At 41.5% G+C, this 24,539-nt stretch overlaps 1 protein-coding gene across 1 annotated transcript in view; it reads right to left on the bottom strand.

Moving 5' to 3' along the window:
* Positions 1 to 24,539, bottom strand: part of DNAH8 (dynein axonemal heavy chain 8) — a 269,859-nt gene that overhangs the window by 124,336 nt on the left and 120,984 nt on the right. The window contains 10 exon segments of the mRNA XM_047797103.1: positions 2,235 to 2,344; positions 6,663 to 6,876; positions 10,484 to 10,606; positions 11,895 to 12,029; positions 12,679 to 12,821; positions 17,882 to 18,119; positions 19,417 to 19,557; positions 19,643 to 19,884; positions 20,021 to 20,267; positions 23,377 to 23,538. Of these exon segments, the coding sequence (XP_047653059.1) occupies positions 2,235 to 2,344; positions 6,663 to 6,876; positions 10,484 to 10,606; positions 11,895 to 12,029; positions 12,679 to 12,821; positions 17,882 to 18,119; positions 19,417 to 19,557; positions 19,643 to 19,884; positions 20,021 to 20,267; positions 23,377 to 23,538 (1,755 nt within the window).

Here is a 24,539-nt window from a genome sequence, read left to right as displayed (position 1 = left end):
GTTTTAAATAAAATAGGCTGAGTTAAATAAACTAAGATTAAGTTACATATTTTTGCCACAGAATTGATGGAAAAAAACACATCATAAATAAGCCGGTATAGAACCAACCATAAGATCTTGAAGAGGATGGATTCAAGAATAAACACACTAGACGCAGATTCCGGCTCTTGTTCTACCTCCAATAGTGGGCCTAGAACGAGCCACTGTCCCCAGAGTTCTTAAAAACTCTATGAATTGTAGGAATAAGCATTCCTAATCACTGTTAACCTTATTAGTGTGTATATGGAAATATGTCATAACAAAAAACTGAATGTGAGCTGGCTGTGATGCAGTTAAGAACAATGAACATTGAGAGTTCCTGCTGTGGCTCAGCGATTAAAAGAACCCAACTAGTATCTACGACGATGTGGGTTCGATTCCTGGTATCACTCAGTGGGTTAAGGATCCGGGGTTGCTGCAGGCTGTGGTGTAGGTCACAGACGTGGCTCAGATTCCCGTGTCGCTGTGACTGTGGTGTAGGCCGGCAGCTGCAGCTCGGATTCGACCCCTGGCCTGGGAACTTCCATATGCAGCAGGTGAACAATGAACGATCACTTAATAATGACCATCTTCTACAGACTTGGATTGATTAAGGTCCTGAATGCATTTGGATTTCCAAAAATGCATTTGTTCGTCATAATCGAGATTTCACTTTGGGTAGCAAATTCAGTCGACATGCTTTCATGTATCTGTATATCTACAATATACAGGCAATCGTGACATGCATTGCTTGGTGTTTTTTGTGGGTTTTGCTCATTTGGACACTAATTTACTTATTATTTCTACCAACTTCTAGAATCCAAATAGGCAAAGAAAGTCATTACCATGACACATTCTGCCCTCTTAAACAGAGAGCTACCAGTTTAGGGATAAACTTGAGGTGAAGTAGGCGTGGGAAGCATTGCTGCTGACCAAGTGTAAAGACTGCAAGTGATACCATCGACGGCATTTCTGAAAGTGAAACAATGATAATTCTGGAGATACAAAGCAAACTCTCCACATGATTAATTCAGGAAAGCAAGTGCTTTCTTTAGTACCTATTCATGGAATGTGCCCTTTCTGTATTGAAAAAGTACCCTATTGAGTTTGTAGAGTAATTTCTACAGGCTAATTCACAGTGCAAGTTAAAAACAGCAGGTAGCAAGGGAAGATAGAATAAAGAGAAGTGTTATTTTAGCAATCACCTTTCAATTTCCCTCCTTGCTCTCAGTTCCATTTCAAGCTAAAATGTTCATTCTACTCACCAAAATGCAAAGCATGCACTTATATGATAAATATGCAAAAATAAAGGGGTAAGCCTATGTGAATATTGCTTTTCTTCTTTGCTGTAAAAGACTACGATGGCAGCAACTGAAGAAGCCATTAAAGAGAATTAAATAAAGTCCTTTCTTTTTCGTTTCTTCTCTCTTATTAACTTGCTTCCTTCCTTCTAACATTTCCTTTTAATTTTTGTCAACTTCTTTCTTTTCTCACCTGCTTCTGCCCAGATGCGAGTAAATGGCCTAATGAATGCACCGTGAACTATATATACAACTAATCCTTATCTCCTCCACCTTTTTTTTTAAGCAAATATATCAACCCTTATTTGTTTATTTTTTATCTCAGACCTATCTTAATTGCTTTTTCATAAGTCTGCCTTCAGACATCTGGTGACAGCTAGGCTTGCTGAGTTTTACTTAGGGCACTGATTCGGGTATTAAAACATAGACGATTTTGTTACACTCCAACCATTTACTAACTCATGCTCCACCTCAGAGAAACCCACAAGTTGGACTCTAAGTCTTGGTTAGTTAAGAAGATCTGGAAATCCATGTATTCACATAGTCAGTGAATATTTGAGTGTCTGACATAGTTTGGTTGTTGGGGGCGAGGATGGGGAGACAGATATACAAAGATTACAAATCAGAGTAACAAGTGGAAAAGCAGTGCTCTCATTTCAGCAAAATTCTACTTCATCTTGGATGCTGTGTCTGGTTTACGGTAATATCTCATACATATGGAAAGCATCATTCAGTCAGTGCATTTGTTCCCTGGAAGGAAATGGGATCATAAATCTATCTGAGCACCTAATTTGTCTTTTCCAGGAAAACACTACAACCCGTGATGTGATGATAACTTCATGAGCCACAAGGTGAGAACGAGGCTGAATAATAGTTAATTTTTTTTCTGATTATTGACAATGGATGATTCTGTACCTTAGTCCACTGCCACAGCACTCTGCCCGCTGAAACCAAATTCACAATCATCTCACATATTTCAGGTTTGAACTTCCTGCAAGGATCAAAATACCCACAGCCAATAATTCCTGGAAAATAAACAAGATTGAACGTACGCGCTTACTAAAAGATCACAAGGTACATGTTTATCCCAGTGAATAAACCATTACAAGAATGACTAAGCTAGGTAATGCTAAGGAAGTCTCTCAAGGAATATAAATACCATATGATATCACTTATATGTGAAATCTAAAATATGACACAAATGAACTTATCTATGAAACAGAAACAGACTCACAGACATAGAGAACAGATTTGCGGTTGCCAAAGGAGAAGGAAAGATTTGGGAGTTTGGGATTAGCAGAGGCAAACTATTATATAGAGGATAGACACACAACGAGGTACTACTGTATATCACAGGGTACTTGTATTCAATATTGCGTGATAATCCATAATGGAAAAGAACAGGAAGAAGCATCTATCTATCTATCTATCTATCTATTTATCTATCTATAACTGAGTCACTTTGCTGTGCAGCAGAAATTAATACAATATTGTAAATCAAGTATATTTCAATAAAATAAATTTAAAAAAAATTTCTCCCAAGGAATCAGCTAAGACTGGGAGCCCACAGTGGGGCCAGGAAAGCTTAGTACACTGTGATAAGCATTTTACATGGATTAACTCACTTAAACCTCCCAACGTTCTATGAGAAAAGATCTGAGATAGATTTTATTATTATTCCCCTTTTACTTATTTCTTATTGAAGAATAGTTGACATACGTGTATTTTCAAGTGTACAACGTTTAAATACACTTAAAAAATGATTACCACAGTAAGTCTAGTAACCATCTGTCACCATACAAAATTATTACTCTATTTTTGACCATATTCCTTATTCTGTATATTATATCCCTGTGACTTATTTTATAACTGGAAGTTTATGTATCTCTTAATCCCCTTCACCTATTTTACTTTACACCCTCCACCCCTGCCTCCAGCAGCTACCAGTTTATTCTCCATATCTATGAGTCTGTTTCTTTTTCTTTTTCTTTTCTTTTCTTTTTTTGTCTTTTTTTCCTTTTTTTAGGGCCGCTCCAGAGGCATATGGAGGTTCCCAGGCTAGGGGTCGAATCAGAGCTACAGCTGTTGGCCTACTCCACAGCCACCGCAACATGTGATCTGAGACGTGTCTGCAACTTAACACCACAGCTCACCGCAACACTGAATCTTGAACCCACTGAGCAAGGCCAGGGATTGAACCTGCAACCTCATGGTTCCTAAACAGATTCTTTTCCACTGTGCCACGACAGGAACTCCTGAGTCTGTTTCTAATTTGTTTTGTTTGTCCTTTTCTTTGGTTTTCCAGACTTCATACATAAGTGAGACCATAGGTATTTGTCTTTCTATGTCTGACTTAACTTGCCATTTGTAGCAACGTGGATGGACCTAGAGGGTATCATTATTCCCCCTGTAATATGAGTTTAGTCACTTGCCCAAGGTCCCCCAGCTTGTGAGGTATGACCCCAGGCAACCTGGCTCTGCAACCTGTGAACAGCCCTCACGCTGAAGAGTGAAAGAGCTGGAAGAAAATTTAGAGACTACTTCTCTCTGTCCTGCAGATAAGGAGAAGGGACACAGACAGGTAAAGCAAAATGGTCAAGGTCAAACGGATGGGTTGTTGGTACAAGTGGATTGAGGACCCCCATCTCCTGACCTGCAGTCAGCCAATACCCTGGCCTGGGCCAAGACGTGCCGGTTTCCAAGGAAACACCCAGCACAAGGATAATCCGACATAATCACCCTCAGGAACAACTCAGGCAGAGGTTTATGAACTGTTCTTAAAGTCTCAAGTGTTTTTAGTGTTAAGGTGAAAAAAACAGACTCACTCTACATCACTCCAGCGAGGTTATGTGTTGAGTGATAACGTTCAGCTCTAAGCATGGCATTTTTGGAGGAAAATGAATATGAGTGTCTGCTCAGGGATGCAGAGCCTGTCAACAAAGGGCAGAGCAGCGAAAGAAACTGGCTTTCAGACACAGACACTGTGTTTGGTTTGTTTTGGGTTTTTTGCCACAGCTATGGCCTATGGAAGTTCCTGGGCTAGGGATTGAATTGGAGCTGCAGCTGCCAGCCACAGCCACAGCAACGCCAGATCTGAGCCATGTCTGTGACCTAGACTGCAGCCTGTGGCAACGCCGGATCCTTAGCACACTAAGTGAGGCCAGAGATCGAAGCCACATCCTCAAGGATCCTAGTCAGGTTCCTAACCCGCTAAGCCACAACGGGAACTCCTGAAGAAAAGCAGCTTTGAGAGAACACAAACTTGTCCTCTAAAGTCATGTTTGGTTGTGCTGGACGCCTGTAAGGCCCCTTTGCTTCCTGAAATCCTATGATTCGAGAGTTCCAGCTTCCTGTGGGACAGATGTGTTGTATGAGAAGCATGGGACCTGGAATCAGAAAACAGGATGAGTGCCACATGCCGGCTATGTGGTGCACTCACTGAATGCCCTTGATTGGACAGTTATTTCACTTCTCTGAGCCTCACCTTCTGGTCTGTTTCCATATCGCATTTTCGATATTAATCATATAGTGTATTAAATAGTTTCACAGTTAGCCAACACTCACATAAAGACCATTAGCCTGAGAAATACAACTTTGCCCTAGCACCTCAGAGGCCCCTTTTGTCCAATCTGTTTCTTCTTCCAGAGGAGCCCCTGCTCTGACTTGGGGAGAACGAGTGCTTCATTTTTCTTTTTAGCTTTGCCACTTATGTTTTTGAACATTAACCTCTTAACTTAAATTTTTGAAATTTAATCTAATGGCATCATATGTTCCTCATGACTAGCTTTTTTCACTTAAAGGTATCTTTCTGGGATTTGTCCATGTGGAAGCATGTAGCCGTGTTTGTTCATATTCACTGCTGCCCAGCATTACATGCTGTGTGCTCACACCACACCTGATTTATCCAACTCTACTGTCGATACAAACTTGGGTTACTTCCAGGTTTTTGATGTTATGAGCACTGTTCTAACCTTCACGTAAAAGTCTTCTGGGGCACAAGTACAAAGTCAACTACAGATGGATTAAGGGCTCAAATACGAAAGGCACAATTATAAAACATCCAAAAGGAAATATAGGCAAATATCTGTATGATCTATGGGTAAGAAAGAACCTCTTAAATTAGACTGCACAACCATAAAGGAAGAAAAAGATGAACAGGTATATATACTTGGCTGTGGGTATGAATTGTTCCACCGCTGGTAAAAATGTCCAGCCATTATCAAGGGCTCGTAGCAATTCATACTCCCACCAGCAGAGGGAGAATCTCAGTTGCTTCATATTCTCACCAATGCCTGATTTTTTGGGTCAGAATTTCTCATTTTCACAAATCTAGTCAGTATAAAGTGGTTTTCCATGGTGTTTTAAATTTGCATGTTCCTGAATTCTAATGTTATCTTTACATTTGTTGATCAGCCATTTGGTTTCCTCTTCTTAAAGTGTCCAGATTTTTGTCCATTTTTATATTAGGATGTTTGCTTTTCTCTGATTCACATGCTTTCTTGAAGTATTCAGATTACTGAATTTTTTGCTTTGTTACCTGGGTTGAAACGTTTTTCTCCCACTTTGGGGCTTGTCTTTTTACTCTTCTAATGTTGCTTTTTAAATGAACTGAAGCTCTTACATTTTTAATCTAGTCAAATTTGTCATTTTCTTCATTTATGGTCAATGTTTTGAATCCCATTTAAGAAGTTCTTTCCCACCCAGAGGTCATTCAGGTATTTTCCAACATTTTCTTCCAGACATTTTATAACTTTGTCTTCCATATTTAAATCTTTAATCCCTCTGCATTGATTTTTATACTAGCTGTGAGGTAGGGGTCTGATTTCAATTATTTTCACATAAGAATTACTAAATATCCCAGTATCAATTATCAAAAGTCTGCCTTTCCTTTCTGATCTGTAGCATGCTATGTCAAATAAATAGTGTCCATACATACACGCTTCAGCTTCCCTTGTATGTCTTCATGGACACAATTTTTATGGAATGGTTTCTGCAAGCCTAAATTTGATGTCAAAAATATCATTTTCACTAACATATCAAAATGCTACATTTGACTTGGTATGTTATATTGTTAACCTGTGCTCTATGTTCAGTCATTCATAAGGCTACATTTCTTTGATTAATCAAGAAAACCAAAATACAAAAGTTTGCTTACCTCTAAAGCCAACCTTCAACAAGGCTCTTTCTAAACACTCCTGACTCTTACAATAGACTATAAACACAAGTCTTTGTATTTAGCTTTCCACCTCAGATAGAGCCTTTTTATCTCTTAAATAAAGATTGGCTTGGTTTATGTCCATTACATAATGCTTTTAAGAAACTAAACTTCAAGAATAGTCATACCAAAAATTTTGTCTATTGAAGCATTTGAAGGTAACGTGCAGTTAAACACAGTAAACTGCCTCTTCAAACGTTGTGGAATATCATTTCGACCACCTCCAGGGTGGATCATCGCCGCTATAAGCTGGACGTCAACAATTGTAGTGAAATCTCCGGGCTTATCCAAGCTGTACATTCCTTCCATTTCCATCATTTGTCGCACAATCTCATTTGTTATCTGAAATTTTACACAGTAGTACTTTAGTAACATATTGCTATCATTTTCTTACATAGCTTCTACAAGATGTGCAGATGAAAGCAGAAGAAAATGTGCAACTCTTATCAGTGAAGGGCTTGTGAATGTTGACTGACGATCACCTTCAAGGCAATTTGACTTAAATGGTACCACCCATGAACTCTAGACCGTAAGGTCAATTTGTCTGGTGCAAATCCAACATCCTCTTCACCAAAATGATATATTTAGATAGGAGCACTACAGAATATTTGGTACAATTACAAGAGTACTCAGAGTTACACGTTTTACTATAGATTTTTTTTTTCACACTCAACAGGCCACTCTTCAAATTACCTTAAATCAGAATATGGGAGTGGATGTAAACTACTACATTTAGAAGGGATAAACAACAAGTCTTACTATACAGCACAGGAAACTATGTCCAATCTCCTGGGATAATGATGGAAAATAATATTTTAAAAGAATGTGTATACATATATCTATGCACACACACACATATATATACACACATATATATATGACTGAGTCACTTTGTGGTACAGCAGAAATTGGCACATCATAAATCAATACAATTTAATAACAAAATTTTAAAGAAAAAAATCAGAATGTGGGATACTTTTAGGGATAGTTTGCCAAATGTTTTGACTTTGGGTTTTATATCTTCATCTTTCTTCTATGCAGCCTCTACCACTGCTAACACTCCCTCCTTATTGAAAATGTTTCCTCTCTTGGCTATAGAGGCTCAGTTCTTTCTAGGGTCATCTCATGTCTCTGGACCACTCCCCAAGCCACTGTTTCTCCACGCCTCCCTCAAATGTAACATCCTTGGCTCTTGTCTATTTTGGGGGATGCCATCTCAACTCCATATCCTAAAGAATCTCAACTCTGTAACTCTAGCTTCAGATTCTCTTGTAACCTCCACACCCATATATCCAAATTCCTATTGGGCATCTCTACTGGATGACATATAAGCTCAAATATGACACTCTTTCATTCAGCAGACATTTAATAAATGACTACTGTGTGTCCAGCTCTGTTGTGACATGGACAAAAATCCCTGTCTTCATGGAGCATACATTCCATACACCTGCAGAGTTCTCCTAGTGATGCAGCAGGTTAAGGACCTGGCATTGTCACTGCTGTGGCTCGGGTTGCTGCTGTGGCATGGGTTCGAACCCTGGCCCAGGAATTCCCACGTGCCACAGGCACAGCCAAAGGGGAAAAAAAAGGTACGCATGCATGTTTATGTATGTAAATAAAGTGGTATGAGTCCTTTGGAGAAAATAAAGCAGAGAAAGGAAATAGGCAGTGCTCAGGGATGCAACTGAATATGGCAGCAGGAAAGGCTTCACCTCACATGACATAGAACCAAAGACTTGAAGGAAGTAAGACAGCAAACCATTTAGATACCTAGGGGAAGAACATTCCAGGCAGAGGAAACAGCAAATGAAGAGGCTCTGAGTGAACATTTTTCCCAGTGTGTGCAAGGATCAGTAAGTCTGGATGGAGGGAGTCATGGGCAGATGAGATTAAACGGTAGGGGCTGTGGATCTGAGGAAGGATGCTGGCATTTATATGCCACATGTTTCATGGGAGGATTCTGAGCAGTGGAGCACGGCATGATCTGACACAAGTGTTAACTGGTGGCTGACATGAGAATAGACTGAGAGGGGTCGGGGCAATGAGGACACAGGTGGAATGACCAAGAAGAGAGATGGCCACTTGCACCAGGTGGGCAATGGAGTGATGAGCTGTGGTCAAATCTTAGATAGTTTGAGGGCAGAGCCAACATGATTTCCTAACAGGCTGAATGTTGAGTTGCTGCTTCTTAAGATGGAGACTGTTGGAGGAGCAGGTTTAGGGAGTAACAGGAATTTGGCTTGGGATACGTTGAGTTTGAGATCCACCCAGACATCCCTAATTGGATTTAAAAATCTGAATTCAGGGAGTTCCCATTGTGGTGCAGCAGAAATGAATCCGACCACGAGGACGCAGGTTCAATCCCTGGCCTTGCTCAGTGGGTTAAGGTTGCTGTGAGCTATGTTGTAGCTTGCAGATGCAGCTCGGATCCAGCGTTGCTATGGCTGTGGTGTAGGCCAGCGGTTACAGCTCTGATTTGACCCCTTGCCTGGGAACCTCCATCTGCCATGGGCATGGCCCTAAAAAAAGCAAAAATAAAATAAAAATAAAATAAAAATCTGAATTCAATAGCTCCTCACTTATAGGTGATATCTAAATACGCCTCCTCTCTCCTCCCCTTACGGGAGCTGCAAAGAGGTCTATCTGCAATGAGAATTGAGAAGCACATCCCCCTCCCCTCCAGGTGAGAGGTCTGCAAGGAAAGCAGCATCCCCGGGTCTCCTTTAGAGCAAGGTGAGGGAACACTCAGAGAGGAAGCTGAATTTACAGGGGATTTTGTGGATGGCTTCTACAGCACACAGAATGTTGTAAGGGCCATTCGGAATTGATGAGGATTAGTCTCAGGGTGGGAGTCTGGACCTCCTGGTGGTGTATGAGGCAAACTGGGTTCAAGGGCGGGAGGATCGTGACAGGTCCTGGTGGAGTCTGGGTAGATGGTGTTGATGAGGTAGTGGGCAGTGAAGGAAGAAGGTGTTGGGGATCCCACGAGGAACATACAGAGTCCTGGCAGCATCAGTGAGGTCCTCTAAGGGAAGTGAGTCTGGGATTGACAGATGATCACAACTGGGACAGCGGTGTATGGCAGGGTTATCAAATGTGTTCTCCACCATAACTCAAAAAGACCCATGTGCCCCAATGACAGAGGAATAGATAAAGAAGATGTAGTGTATATACACAATGGATAAAAAAGCCATAAAAAAGAAAGAATGAAATAATGCCATTTGTAGCTGGATGGTCCTAGAGATTGTCATACTAAGTGAAGTAAGTCAGATAGAGAAAGACAAGCATCGTATGATATCACTTACATGTGGAATCTAAAAAATGATAGAAACAAACTTATTTACAAAACAGAAATAGACTCACAGACTTCAACAAAACATATGGTTACCAAAGGGGAAAGGCTGGGAGGGGGATAAATTAGGAGGTTAGGATTAGCAGATGCACACTACCACACCTAAAATAGATAATCAACAAAGATCTACTGTACAGCACAGGGAAATATACACCTATACGGAAAAAGAATCTGAAAAAGAAAGGATACGTGGATACATATAACTGAATCCCTTTGCTGTACACCTGAAACTAACACAACATTGTAAATCAACTATAATTCAATAAAAAATAAAAATTAAATTTAAAAAAGAGTGTTCTAACATCAGGTATTCCTAGGAGAGAGTACGTAGAGTGAGAAATAAGAGAGCAAAGATAAAACCCCGAGGAAAGGAAGAACAAAGCCAGAAAGCGTGTTGAAATCAAGCAGCCAGAGAAACAGAATGGAGTGTTGGGGGAAAGGCATATAGAGATTTCAAGAAGGAAGAATGGCGTCTATAACCAAGAAGTTAAAAGAGACTGAGAATCGTGAGCAGGTTGATAAGGGGATGGTTATTCATCTTTTTATATGTCTAAGAACACTGATAAATATAATCTCTAGGAAATATTTTAGTCATACCTGATCTCCCCATTCATTAATCACAGGCATATTAATATCATCAATGAATACAGTCATTCTTCTGCCTCCAGGTGGCCCATATGTGCTTCCCATCCGCTTATCCACATAGCTTTCAATTGTTCTCTAGAGAAAAGGAAATGGTTTGTCTTAGGCATTAGATTTCAATCCATCTCTAAAAATGATGAGCCAGCTTTTCAGTGTAGGACAAAATTTACTTATTTAATATGTGTAAATATTATTCTTAAAATAAATATTGTGAACTTGTAAAAAAGTAAGTTATTGGAACATTAGTCATTAATGATTTTTTGGTTTTTTTGTCTTTTTAGGGCTGCACCCCTGGCATATGGAGGTTCCCAGGTTACGGGTCCAATCGGAGCTGTAGCCACTGGCCTGCATCACAGCCATAACAACACAGGATCCAAGCTGCATCTGTGATCTACACCACAGCTCATGGCAACGCGGGATCCTTAAGCCACTGAGCAAGGCCAGGGATCGAACCTGAGTTCTTATGGATGCTAGTCAGATTCATTTCTGCCGAGCCACGACAGGAACTCTAGTCATTAATGTATATTAAACACTCCAGAGCTCAGCTTCAGCCTCAATATTATGCCAAAATATGCCTCTTGCATTTGGCTTCAATGTCAGCTTTAGGAAGTTTGAATAGCCGATTGCCAACTGCAACACCAAATCTTTTGAGATACATATACAGTGAGCCCTTCATATCCATAGGTGCCACTTCCTTGGGTTCGACCAACTTTGATCAAAAATAGTCGGGGAGGAGTTCCCATAGTGGCTCAGTGGTTAATGAATCCAACTAGGAACCATGAGGTTTCGGGTTCCATCCCTGGCCTGGCTCAGTGGGTTAGGGATCCGGTGTTGCTGTGAGCCGTGGTGTAGATTGCAGATGTGGCTCGGATCCGGTGTTGCTGTGTCTCTGGCGTAGGTCGGTGGCTACAGCTCCGATTCAGCCCCTCGCCTGGGAACCTCCATGTGCCGCGGGAATGGCCCTAGAAAAAGGCAAAAAAAAAAGACAAAAAAAAAGTCGGGGAAAAAAATTCCAGAAAGTTCCAAAAAGCAAAACTTGAATTTGCCTCACATCGGCAACTGTTTACATAGCACTTACATTGTATTTACACAGAATTTACATTGTATTAGGTCGTATAAGGAATCTAGAGATGATTTAAAATACACAGGAGGATGTGCGTAGGTTATATGCAAATACTACCCATTTTATAAAAAGGATTAGAGAATCCATCCATTTTGGTATCTGCAGGAGTCCTGAAACCAACCCCCATGGGATACTGGGAGACAACTGCACATAAGGATGCTTTATTTGCAGACACATTCTATTGCACCCACCGCTACGACATATTTAACATGTTGATTACGAGAGCAAAATGATGAGTTTTACCTGAAACATCATCGGTTCTGTGGCAGATGAAAAGTTGAGACTTTTAGATAACTGTATTTCAGGATCATATTTTTTCAAGTAGGCCTTAATCATTACAGTTTTCGCAGTTCCCTGCTCTCCTGTGAGCAAAACGGCCTGCAATCATAGGGCAATCATGTTAAAATGTTTAATTTTAAATATATGAAGGTTTCAGTACCCATTCTTTCATTCTATAAATTAATACAACTAATTTTAATTACTTTTAAGAATTAGACGTACACCAAAATAAATTCTAGTTGAATTAAAGATTTACATGTAAAATGTATGCTATACATTTGCTGGAAAAGGAGTTCTTGTAGTGATTCAGTGGGTTAAGGACCCAGTGTTGTCTCCTTGAGGATACAGGTTCAATCCCTGGCCTTGCTCAGTGGGTTAAGGATCTGGTGTTGCTGCAAGCTGCAGCATAGGCCTCAGCTGCAACTCCAGTTCGACCCCTAGCCCGGGAACTTCCATATGCCACAGGTGCAGCCACTAAAAATAAATAAGTGCTGGAAGGAAATGTGGGTGAGTAGTCACAAGACCGTGAGAAGGACTTTTCCAGCAGATACCGACTCTCCTTAGCAAGTTCAAGGATGATAGAGTCAGAGTGTATCCTGGGACCTGGAGTTCTTTTGCCAAAAAGGTTTCCCTGAAATGACACTAGCTCCAGCCTCTTGTGCTGGAATTTAATTTTTCCATCTGTAGTTGTGAAAAGGAATGTGTTTCTGACATGATTTGCACTCATCTAAGAAACCGTCAAACTTACTTTATGTTGTTTTGCAATGGTGTCTATCAAAAAGTTTGTTCTAACGTTGTCAACATTTGGAACCAAAATTGATGAATATTCTGGAACACTGTCAGTTGGATAATAATATGGTTGAACTTTCTTACTCCAGTGCTCCCAATCACCTGTATAATAATTTAAAATGACCTTAATAAAACTGCATTCTTCAAAAGCTATCTGACAATATGAAAATACAAGTGCTTAAAACAATCAACAGAAATATACATTTTAAATATTTCAGTAAGACATGTTAACATATCTGCTTATCTAACCTATTTAGCATTTGATAATTTAAATTTGTTTTTGCTGCTTTACAAAGTCTGTTTTAAATTGATAATTATTTGGGGAGTTTTCTTGTGGATTAAGGATCCAGTATTGTCACTGAAACAGCCTGGATCACTGCTGTGGCAAGGTTTGATCCCTAGCCCAGGAACTTCCACATGCCATGGGCATAGCCAAAAAATAGATAAAATAAACTGCAACTATTTATCTAGAGAGATCTGGTTTGGAATGGAATTAAAACCAATGACATGTTTAGTATCTAGCAGGAAAACCACATCAACTAAAAGGATGGGAAAGACCAAAAAAGAGGTAACAGACAACCAGACAGAGAATGTTTGCCATGAGAAACGGGAAAAATATATCTGGTCCTAAAAACTCGTGTAATAGAGCACCCAGATTTCTGACTTATAGTAACTACTAATTTACTGACTGATGTTATTGTTATAATACTTACTATAAGCGCATTTCATCCATTCTAAGAAAAATATTTTATTTACATTTTAGCATTTCTGGAATGCACCTTTCAATCTATCATGTCTTAGAATCCCTGCTGGCTTTGCAACCTTGGTCAGAGATGTTCATATGGTTACCATTTAAACTGAGCTACTTGCATTGTGGGTTTTGCATACTTGAGCTTAACTGCCATCTTAAATGTCTCCCGAAAGATATCACGATGCAGAATTTCCCCCTCCCAAAAGTTACTGTGTACACAGACTGCATGGGGAGAATCAGAGGAGCATCTTTGACAGTGGCAGAGCAAATATCCATCATTGGAGGAATCACCTCAGCTTCAACTTTTCCTTGCAAATTATGGAGTCATACGGGAAGTAAATGTTTAACTTTTAAGAAACTGCCAAACTCTTTTCCAAAGTGGCTGTACACTGTGTTACCACTGTGTAGTGAGCAAAGTGGCTCTCCCATTGTGCAGTCTCTGGGAGCTCCTGCTGTTTCACAGTCTAGCCAATATTTGGTATGATCAACCTTTCCATTTTATCCATTACATTAATTAGAATTTAGTCATTCTAGTGGCTGTGTAATGATATCCCATCATAATTCTAATTTGCATTTCCCTGATGACCAATGACACTGAATATCTTTTCATGTGCTTTTTTTTTTACCATTCATAAAATCTTCCTTAGTGACGCATCTATTTATTTATTGGCCATTTCAAAAAATGTGGATTGGCTATCTACTTATTATTGAATTCAAGTGTTCTTTATGTATTCCGAATAAAATTATTTTATTGGATATACATTTTTCAAGTATTTCTTCCCCTTCTGTAGCTGGGATGGGACCTGTGATTTTCTAGGGACTTTTAAATAGATTTTAATTTTAATGAAATCAGCTCATGTGAGTGCTCCAACTTTGTTTTTAAAAAATTGATCTAGGTTGGAGTTCCTGTTGTAGCTCAGTGGTAACAAACCTAACTAGTATCCATGAGGATGCAGACCTGATCCCTGGCCTCGCTCAGTGGCAGTGGGTTAAGGATCCAGCATTGCCGTGAGCTTGGGTGTAAGTTGCAGAAGCAGCTCAGATCCCACACTGCTGTGGCTCTGGTGTAGGCTGGCAGCTGCAGCTCCGATTCAACCCGTAGCCTGGGAACTTCCATATGCCATAGGTGCAGCCCTAAAAAAAAGCAAAAAAACCCTAAAATTAAAATTAAAAAAATAAAAATAGATCTAGGGAGTTTCCACTGTGGCACAACAGGATCAGCAGTGACTTGGGAACACTAAGAGGCAGATTGGATCCCCAGCTCACTTAACAATGGGTTAAGGATCTGGCATTGCCACAGCTGTGGCTTAAATCATTACTGCAGTTTGGATCTGATCCCTTGGCCCAGGAAATCCATAAGCCACGGGGCAGCCAAAAGCGAAAAAAAAATTACTTCATTATTCTAAGTCTCTTGCATTTCCATAAAATCTTATAATTCACTTCTAAATTTCAACCAAAAGAAGCCTATTGGGATTTACTATGATTGCAATGAATTTATAGATCAATTTAGAGGGAAAAAACATCTTCATAATATTTAGTTTTCTGATTCATAAACATGATTTTTCTTTCCATTTATCTAAGGCTTCTTTAATTTCTCTCAGCAGTTTTATAGTTTTCTGTATACAGATCTTACACATATTTTGTTAAATTTATCCCTACATATTTCATTTTTTGAATGCCATTTTAAATGATATATTAAAATTTCAATTTCCAATTGTTTTTATGAGCATGCAGAAATACAATTCATTATCATACATTGTCTTTTCATTCTGTAACCTTGCTAAACTCATTTACTAGTTCTAATAACTTTTTTGAGGATGGCTGTATTATCTGCAGATAAAGAGAGATTTATTTGTTCTTTTCCAGTCTGCAGATATTTCATTTGTTTGTGTTTATTTATTGCCTTATTACACTGGCTAGAACCTCTATTACAATGTTGAATAGAAGTGGTGAGAAAGAATATTCTTGTATTATTCCTGATCTTGGGAAGAAAGTATCAAATTTTTTTAGTATATATAGGGATATATATATTTAGGATATCTATTTCTTCTTGAAGAGGTATGGTCATATGCGTCTTTCAAAGAATGTATCCATTTCATCTGCATTATCAAATGTATTTTCATAACACTGCTTCTAATATTCACTTACAATTTTTTTTTAGAGCCACACCCTCGGCATATGGAGGTTCCCAGGCTAGGGGTCAAATCAGAGCTGTTGCTGCCAGCCTACACCAGAGCCACAGCAACACCAGATCTGAGCTGTGTCTGCGACCCACACCACAGCTCATGGCAACACTGGATCCTTAACCCACTCAGCAAGGCCAGGGATCAAACCCGCAACCTCACGGTTCCCAGTCGGATTTGTTAACCACATCGCCACAATGGGAACTCCCACTTATAATTTTTTTAAATGTCTATAGGGTCTGTAGTAGTGTTCCCTCTTTCATTCTGGACCATGGTAATTTATGCCTTTTTTTCCCCCTGATATCTCTGGCAACAGATTTATCAATTTTATTGATCTTTTCAAAAAACCACCTTTTGGTCGGCTCTGGATTCTAAGAAAATTCATATCTGGATTTAAGAATGCATCAAATTGTTAGTTTGGATTTTGAATTAGAGCTCCTTTTTATCATTCCAAATCTTTAACAGCATCTCATCACATGCTGTAGAATTATTAGCCATTCCGGTTAAAGATGGCCAGCTAAAAAAACTTACTTACCTCAGTCTCTTTTTATAAAGGTCCTTTAAAATACAAACTTTCACTTCATCCCCATTTTCAGCATGATTCTCCTACCTTCAAATGTACCCGGTGTGCCCCCGGTCCAGGCAACCCTATGTTTTACACTCCTTGGAAAGATGGCCTGGAGGTCTGTTTCTCATACAGACTTACAAGCAGCCTTCCTGGCTTTTTGCCTCCACCTTCACTCCAGTTCCCAATGCCTGACCCTCTGAAGGTTCTGTGATATATATGACATTGCTTCTGAACAAGTCTTACTATGGGTTTAGGATTTTTTTTTTTGTCTTTTTGCTATTTTTTGGGCCGCTCCTGCGGCATATGGAGGTTCCCAGGCTAGGCGTCTAATTGGAGCTGTAGTCGCTAGCCCAGGCTAGAGCCACAGCAACGCCGGATCCGAGCCGCGTCTGCCACCTACACCACAGCTCACGGCAACGCCGGATCGTTAACCCACTGAGCAAGGGCAGAGACCGAACCCGCAATCTCATGGTTCCTAGTCGGATTCGTTAACCACTGCGCCACGACGGGAACTCCGGGTTTAGGATTTACTTTCTGCCCAGTGTGCTACATCAGCTGCCACTTACCTTCCTGCTTTCTTGATTTCAAAATGCTGTTAATGCCATCTCCTTTCCTAGTCTACCCATTTTGTAATTTATGCACTAAAACCATTAAAACACCAACAAAACTACCTTCGCTGTTTGAGGGTTCAGGGAAGAGGCAAAGGCAAATAGAGTTCTGGGGAAGCACGGCATTTTCTCCTCTGGGGCTTAGAAGAATTGGGAACGAGGCTCTGGATAAAGGCACCAAGCTCAAGGCCATTTCTTTCAGGGAGAGGTGAGCTGGGCCCTGTCACACATGGAAGGCTGGGGGCTTGAGATGACAGCACTGGACTCGCAGCTTGCTGAGTCGGGTATCTATCTCTAAGTAGGACCCTACTTGGTTCATTCTCTATATATGCTGACATTTCCAACAGAGAAGTAGGACTGATCTGTCATGTGCATCACCATGCTTCGCATCATGAAGAGCCTGTGTTCTCGACACTGCTCCCCTTCCTCTTCAAGCACTAGAAAATAATGATGTAAAAGGTACTGCCAACTTATTTATGTCAGATTTCACTTAGGCCACTGGAAAAGAAGTCAAGAATCTCTGTAACATTTCCTAGCACAGCCAACATACAAAAATCCTACTATTCTTTGCACATGTGCCCTTTAAAATGATATTAACAATTATGTCACTCACGAGTGGTCTAATATTTCCCCATGGAAGAGTTTATGGAAGTTTATGTTTTTCCTTTTTTTTTTTTTTTCCCCCAATGGCCATACCCATGGCACATGGAAGTTCCTGGGCCAGGGACAGAATCTGAGCCTCAGCTGTGACCTACACCATAGCTGCGGCAATGCCAGATCCTAACCCACTGCACTGGGCCTGGATTGAACCCATGCCTCTACAGCAATCTGCCATCAAGCTGAGTGGCCTTCCCAGATTGAGAGTAGACCAGATGAATAAGGGAAGCTGGGGCTACAGAAAAGCACGGCAAGGAGCTGGTGGCGAGCAGGAAATCTAGGGTTGGTGAGCCAGGGCAGTTGCATTCTTAACCCACTGTGTCACAGCAGGAACTCCTGTTTTTCCCATTTTAAAAACACATCATTTAATTTCAGATATAAGTTACCAGGCTTACCATAATCCGTAACATAAAACTCATACATGGTTTGATTCGTGCCCTTAGGTATTTCTGGTAAGTCTAACTTGCTTTTGTGACTTCGCATAAAGGCTTCAAGTTTGTCTCTGCTCTCCAGTTCCAGAAGGGCTCCTAAACTCCACATTAGACCAAACACAAACAATTTATGAAGATGTTCGACACATGAAATGCCACCTTCTTCTTTGGAGGGGATTAGACCTTCCAGGAGATTGAGAGACTGAAAATATTTAAAATACAATAAAATAAATGTTTCCATTTAGGTTTTTTTTAAAATCAATATTTTTAAGTGATCTTAAACTTAAAAGGAGAGAAAGAGAGAAGGAAACAAATATATCTCCAGAAACTGCTGATCAGTGTCCTACAGCCAACAGCATTGAGCAGGAAAGCTGTCCTGCCTCAGGCAGGCTGCGTGGTCTGGCGGAAAGGACACACGTCTGGAGGTGTGGTTTCTACCCCCAGCTCATGCCTCTACCGTCTCTGAGTCTCAGCTTCCTGACCTGAGAGAAAAAGGCCTAGGCTCTGTGTTTCCTAAGGCAGTTTCTAAACTTGGGTTGCTCCAAATTTTCTAGACCAAAAATTGTATTTCTTTTTTACATGTGGCAAAGCTCAGCAAACTGTGGCCCTAGGGGCCAGCCAACTTGTTTGGTGAATAAAGTTTCACCAAAACACAGCCGTGCTCATTCATTGCGTCTGGCCGTTTCTGCAATACAATAGCAGAGCTGACAGAGAGTTGTGCAAAGCTGAAAACATTAACTAGTTGCTCCTTTAAGAAAAAGGGTGCCAATCCCCACAGGGCATCAGAAAGAAATGGACCTTCCAAAACAAAATTATTTCAAGGTGAGATTTTTCACTTGCATTTGGGCCTTATTTCTAAGCTACCCATCCTCCCTCACAGACGCCCTTTACACTAAGAGAGAATCAAAGCCCTCGAAGGGATAATTTGAGATCACTTACGGGCCAGAATCAGGAGGGCCTTTGAAAAATCTGTGATTCGTTCTGTTTCTTCCAAAGGCTAATAAGGAAAACTGAGTGTGTGTGTGTGTGTGTGTGTGTGTGTGTGTGTGTGTGTGTGGTGGGGGGACGATGTTACAAACCACTCAGAAAGGCTCTCCCTATCTGATACATATTGAATTTGCAAAGCCAAGACCACCACCCCAGGTTTCCTGCTCGCCACCAGCTCCTTGCTGTGCTTTTCTGTAGTCCTGCCAGCTTCCCTTGTTCATTTCGTCCACTCCCAAGCTGAGAAGGCAACTCGGCGTGATGGCGGGAAAGATAGTTCATGCCTGTCCCCCTCTAGGTGCCCTGGGAAGTGAAACTCATGAAGAGATGGCGGTAAGAGCATCGGTGAGACCTTAATAGGAATCAAACTTCCCAGAGCCTTCACTGCCATGTCACAAAACGATTTCCATGGCCTGTGAGAATTTTCCATTTCAAAAGTCTCTAAACTGCAACCCAATAGGGGGGGAAACGTCTCAAATCTAAGTAGTGAGGGTACAGGGGAAGAAAAATCTTACTTGCACAATATAGTTGCACTCTAAGAGCTGCATTTTTGGATTGAGGTTCAGTTTCATGAATGTATGGATATCCTCGAATATTTTATCATACAGGGTTAGGAAAACGGTTGCTTCCTGTGTAGTACGCTTCTTCAACCATGCCTTCAAAAGAAACAGGGTCTCTGTTTATCAAGAGAGTGAAGCACGGAAAGACACGGAATGTGCTTCTGTGGGTCTCTGTGCTCACCTGCAGTATGGGTCTCCAGCTGAGAGCAGAGCTGCTGATGTAGACCATGCCCATCCTAGAAACCGTGGCCGGAGAGGCGTTCTCAATATTGTGGACCTCAAACAAAAGCTTACAGGTAGGGGCCATGGGGATGCGATCTCCGTTGGCCAGCGTGAGGGTTTTGTTGTCGTCCAACACGGAATTTAAGTTCTCGATCCAAATGGCATCGACGGGACCATCTAAAATGAGGAAAATGTTTTCACCTGCCCAAAAATAAAACAGAATATCAGTTTTCACCTGCAGATAATCAAAACAGAAAATTAAACAAACGTTGTGCTCTTCATGAATGGGGTGGGCGGGGGGTGGGGGGGAGCACACACAAAAAGAGTTTATGTGTACCTTTTTTAGCTTTTAACGTTTTTCTCCACAGAGTAGAAAAAATCCCATCTGTCCAGTCATTGGTAGCCGTGTCCAGCCGGCCAAACATCTGAGGTGCTGTAATAGCTTTTGGATTCATTCTCATTTCTCTGTGAGGCCTCCCGCACTCTGTTAATGCCTTCATCAGGATCGTTATCACCGACGTCTTCCCAGAACCACTGGGCCCGAGAGTCATCAAGCCATGCCGTACCAGAGATGTCTCATATAACTACACCATGAAACAATCAATTACAAGTTACAAAAATGTAACTTATGAGTCTCTTGCCAACATTCATGGAAGTGATGTGCGGAAATTTTTTTTTTTTTTTTTTTGGTCTTTTTGCTATTTCTTTGGGCCGCTCCCGCGGCACATGGAGGTTCCCAGGCTAGGGGTCGAATCGGAGCTGTAGCCACTGGCCTACACCACAGCCACAGCAACGCGGGATCCGAACCACGTCTGCAACCTACACCACAGCTCACAGCAACGCCAGACCCTTAACCCACTGAGCAAGGGCAGGGACCGAACCCGCAACCTCATGGTTCCTAGTCGGATTCGTTAACCACTGTGCCACGACAGGAACTCCCAGAAATTTTTAAAAGCCTTAATTAAACGCTTCATTAAAGTAACTAGTTCACTATTTAAAAGATGAGAACATGTCCCCCCAAAATGTTCTCTTGTTTTATTAGAAGTGGATAGCAAACTGACACGTTATAAAACGATATGTGATAAAGTAATGACAATGTGGAACTTTAATTACATTTTGGAAATAATTAATTCAGGATCTAGTTTTTGTTTCTCAAACTATTATTTTTTGTGATTTCGGTGTGCTGATTTTGTGATTTCGGTGTACAAGCCTTTTTTGTATCCAATGTGATGCTATCTCCCCCTGGTGGTGGAAAGCAGCAATACACCCATCACAGCTGAGACCCAAGTTACACATCCCTCTTTCTCATTCTCTGGAAGCACAGCTTGAGATGAGGAATCCTGGTGCAAGTGAGTGCTCCAAGGAGAAACTGATAAGGGAGTGAAGGAAGCGGAACGGGAAAGGGAAAAAGTCAAGCAAGGTGTGACTGGGACAAAAATCCTGTAGAGAGCAGACTTAAGACTGACTCCATGAGTCACTCTGGACTATGAGTTACACTCCATCATCCAAAAGTCCTTAACTAAGGAGGCGTTGTTTTGGGGTGGGGGTGGGAAGTACACTCCCAGGCACCGTCTGTGCTTTGTGCCTTCCAGAAAAGTGGCACCCGTCTTTGCAGGGAGTGTGGGCTCCTGGAACCACACAGAAGCCAGGAAAGGGGCACATTATATACAATAAAAGAGATTCAAGGCGATGCCCTAAGAACACAGACAGTGTCTGTTACAATATCCTACCTATTCTTTTCTTAATAAAAATAACAAGTCAAAGACCTCACAGTGGATCAGAGGTAGAATCTGAGTTATTCTAACATTTTAGATAGAAATGTACTGCCTCTGTAATCCATTCATTTAAAAGCAAGAGGAGTTCCTGTAGTAGCGTAGTGGTTAACGAATCCGACTAGGAACCATGAGGTTGCGGGTTCGACCCCTGGCCTTACTCAGTGGGTTGGGGATCCGCTGTTGCCGTGAGCTGTGGTGTAGGTTGCAGAAGTGGCTTGGATCCCGTGTTGCTGTGGCTGTGGTGTAGGCCGGCAGCTACAGCTCCGATTCGACCCCTAGCCTGGGAACCTCCATATGCCGCAGGAGCAGCCCTAGAAAACGCAAAAAGACAAAAAAAAAGGCAAGAGAGGCATTGTCCATAACATTATATTCAAGAGTAATGTTATTGACATTCAATAAGAACACAATATTCTAGTCCCCCACTCAATGACATGGCTAGGATTTCAGTACACAGTATACTGTGTGAGTATCATGTGTAAAATGATGTTTTCTCAGATTTTTAAAAAAATGTTTAATGATCTCCAATGCACAGACAATGAAAAGTACTTTAACATTTCCGCATATGGTTCCTTATAAGATTTGCATCTGTCTCACATGCTTGCACTGCTTATACTCTGCCAAGGAGAGTAAGGTGGGGTAAGAATCATTACTTTCTGGAGTTCTCTTGTGGTGCAGCAGGTTAAGGATCTGGCATTGTCACTGCAGTGGCTTGGGTCACTGCTGTGATGTGGGTTCAATCTCTGGCTCGGGAACTTCCACAAGCTGCAGGAACAGCCAAGGAAAAAAGTTTGCTATCATTATTTGTATCATTATCTACTGTATAGCACAGGGAACTATATCCAATTTCCTGGGATAGACCATGATATAGAACATAAAAAAGAATGTATATATTTGTATGACTGAGTCACTTGGCTGTACAGCAGAAATTGGTACAACACTGTAATCAACTATACTTTATTTATTGTCTTTTGTCATTTTAGGGCCACACCAATGGTATATGGAGGTTCCCAGGCTACAGGTCGAATCAGAGCTGTAGCTGCCAGGCTACACCACAGCAACAGTAACATGGGATCTGAGCCATGTCTGCAACCTACACCACAACTCACAGCAACGCCAGATTCTTAATCCACTGAGCAAGGCCAGGGATTGAACCCGAGTCTTCATGGATACTAATCAGGTTCGTTAACCACTAAGCCACTATGGGAACTCCCATAATCAACTACACTCTAATAAATTTTTTAATTAAATAAAAGAATCATTATTTTTCAATTGCAGTTTTTAACACCGTCCACAATTTCAGCTCCTTCATTTTCCAAAAGCCCTGGGAAATACCCCCAATGCATCAGATTCATAGGGATTGAACTCAGCATCTCTGCTATAGCTTCTTGACTCTGCTGGATAAAATGGATGGTAGGTTGTCACAAGGATGAAACGTGATAGACACAAAGACACCCAGAGATGCCGTCAAATGAGTCAGTGTAGGTGTGAACATGCCCACACAAAGCAGGAGCAAAGTACCACTCCCCGATTCCTGGGGCTCCACGCTCCACGAGGGCCCCCAACTATGGGCGATGCTGCCATATCGGCCCAAGGAGCCGGGGTGGGTCATTCCATCTCCCTGCGTTTGTATAACCTACTCTCCCCTCCCAACTGTTCTTGAGGGTCTGGTTTCCACCTAACCTCACCAGGTGTAAGAAACCTCAGTGAATGATGGCCCGAGTAGCGTGAGGCAGGGTAAATCCACGCTAAACCCCCGGCCAACACCTCCCCCCAGGACTCTTCTTGCCATGATGTGCTTTAATTTAGTCTCAACGTTTACATCAAGTCAGACTAAAACCACGGGTTCCTCTCTTCCAAAGGCAGTCTTTTAACAACACACATGTCTCACTGTAGCGATGACAGATTGAAAATGTTTTACCTGCACCAGTTTGAGATTCCAGGGTGGATGGTTAATCAAACCTTCCAGCTGAACCTGGTTGGCAACTGCAGCTTGCAGTTCCACGTAAGTATTACTATCCAGTTGCAGTCCTGGAAACAGGTCATTGATCAAGCTGAGGAACAGGGGCTCATCTTCATCAATCTAAGGTGGCACAGAAAAAATGTATTTCTTCAGTCAACACGGAAGCTCATGGCAGGAGCTCACAGCACTTATCCCGTCATGCCCCAAGACCCATTCATTACTCCCTTAGCCAAACTCATGTGCTCCAAGACCACCCCTGGATCCACATCACCTACAGCTTTGCACCCAAAGTTCCCTCACATTTAACGTCTTCTTTAATCGACTGCCCCAAAGTTTGATCTCATTACTTTATCATGATGCCCTGCTTCCCACAGAGAAGCAGATGAATTAACCTTAAAATCATGCAAGTTATAATCCCAACCTCAGGAAAATAGAGCATCACCACTCCACTTAAATTAGGAAAAAATCTGTAATCCTGCATGATTGGCTCACCCAAAACTGGTCAGAAAATGCCATCAGAGCCATGTTCTGTTTTTGTTAAAAGCAGAAGGGTTGTGTAAATGGACTCTAATCTTATTCACCACATCTGTAATAGCTGGATCATCCAGTTCCCATTGCTGACCCCTTCTCAGTTTCTCCTCCTTATTCCCCGGGGGTCCCTCAATGCTTTCTGGAACTCTTGTCTAGAAGTTTTGAGAATACCATCCCTAACAGAGGCAGTGAGGTATCCTGGAGGGCATCAGAAAGTCCTGTGGATTTTTGTGCCAGCCTCTCAAGTGATTGGGACTGTGGGTGAGTCCTACAACCATGGTTGCCTCATAAGGAAAGGGGCGCTAAGCACACCCACATCCCCCAGAGTTGCTGGGAGACTCACACCAGACAATACTGTACAAGATTTTGCAATAGTAATGAACTACACAGATGTTGTTAGCTGTGTCACTAGAATGTGAGCCTCCTAAGATTCATGTCTTCCTCCACTTCGGGCTCCCAGGGTGTGGACACGACCTGCGGCACATAGAAGCCCCTGAGTAAAAACCACACGAACCTACCTGTCAGCCAGTTCAACATAACCTGGCTGAAACCTGACAAGCATGAACACTGGGAAATGATGACTATAATCG

The sequence above is a fragment of the Phacochoerus africanus genome, chromosome 9 (assembly GCF_016906955.1).
Source record: "Phacochoerus africanus isolate WHEZ1 chromosome 9, ROS_Pafr_v1, whole genome shotgun sequence".
Classification (NCBI taxonomy): Eukaryota; Metazoa; Chordata; class Mammalia; order Artiodactyla; family Suidae; genus Phacochoerus; species Phacochoerus africanus.
The sequence above is the reverse complement of the archived record's forward strand: the minus strand, read 5'-3'. Positions and strand labels throughout refer to the sequence as shown.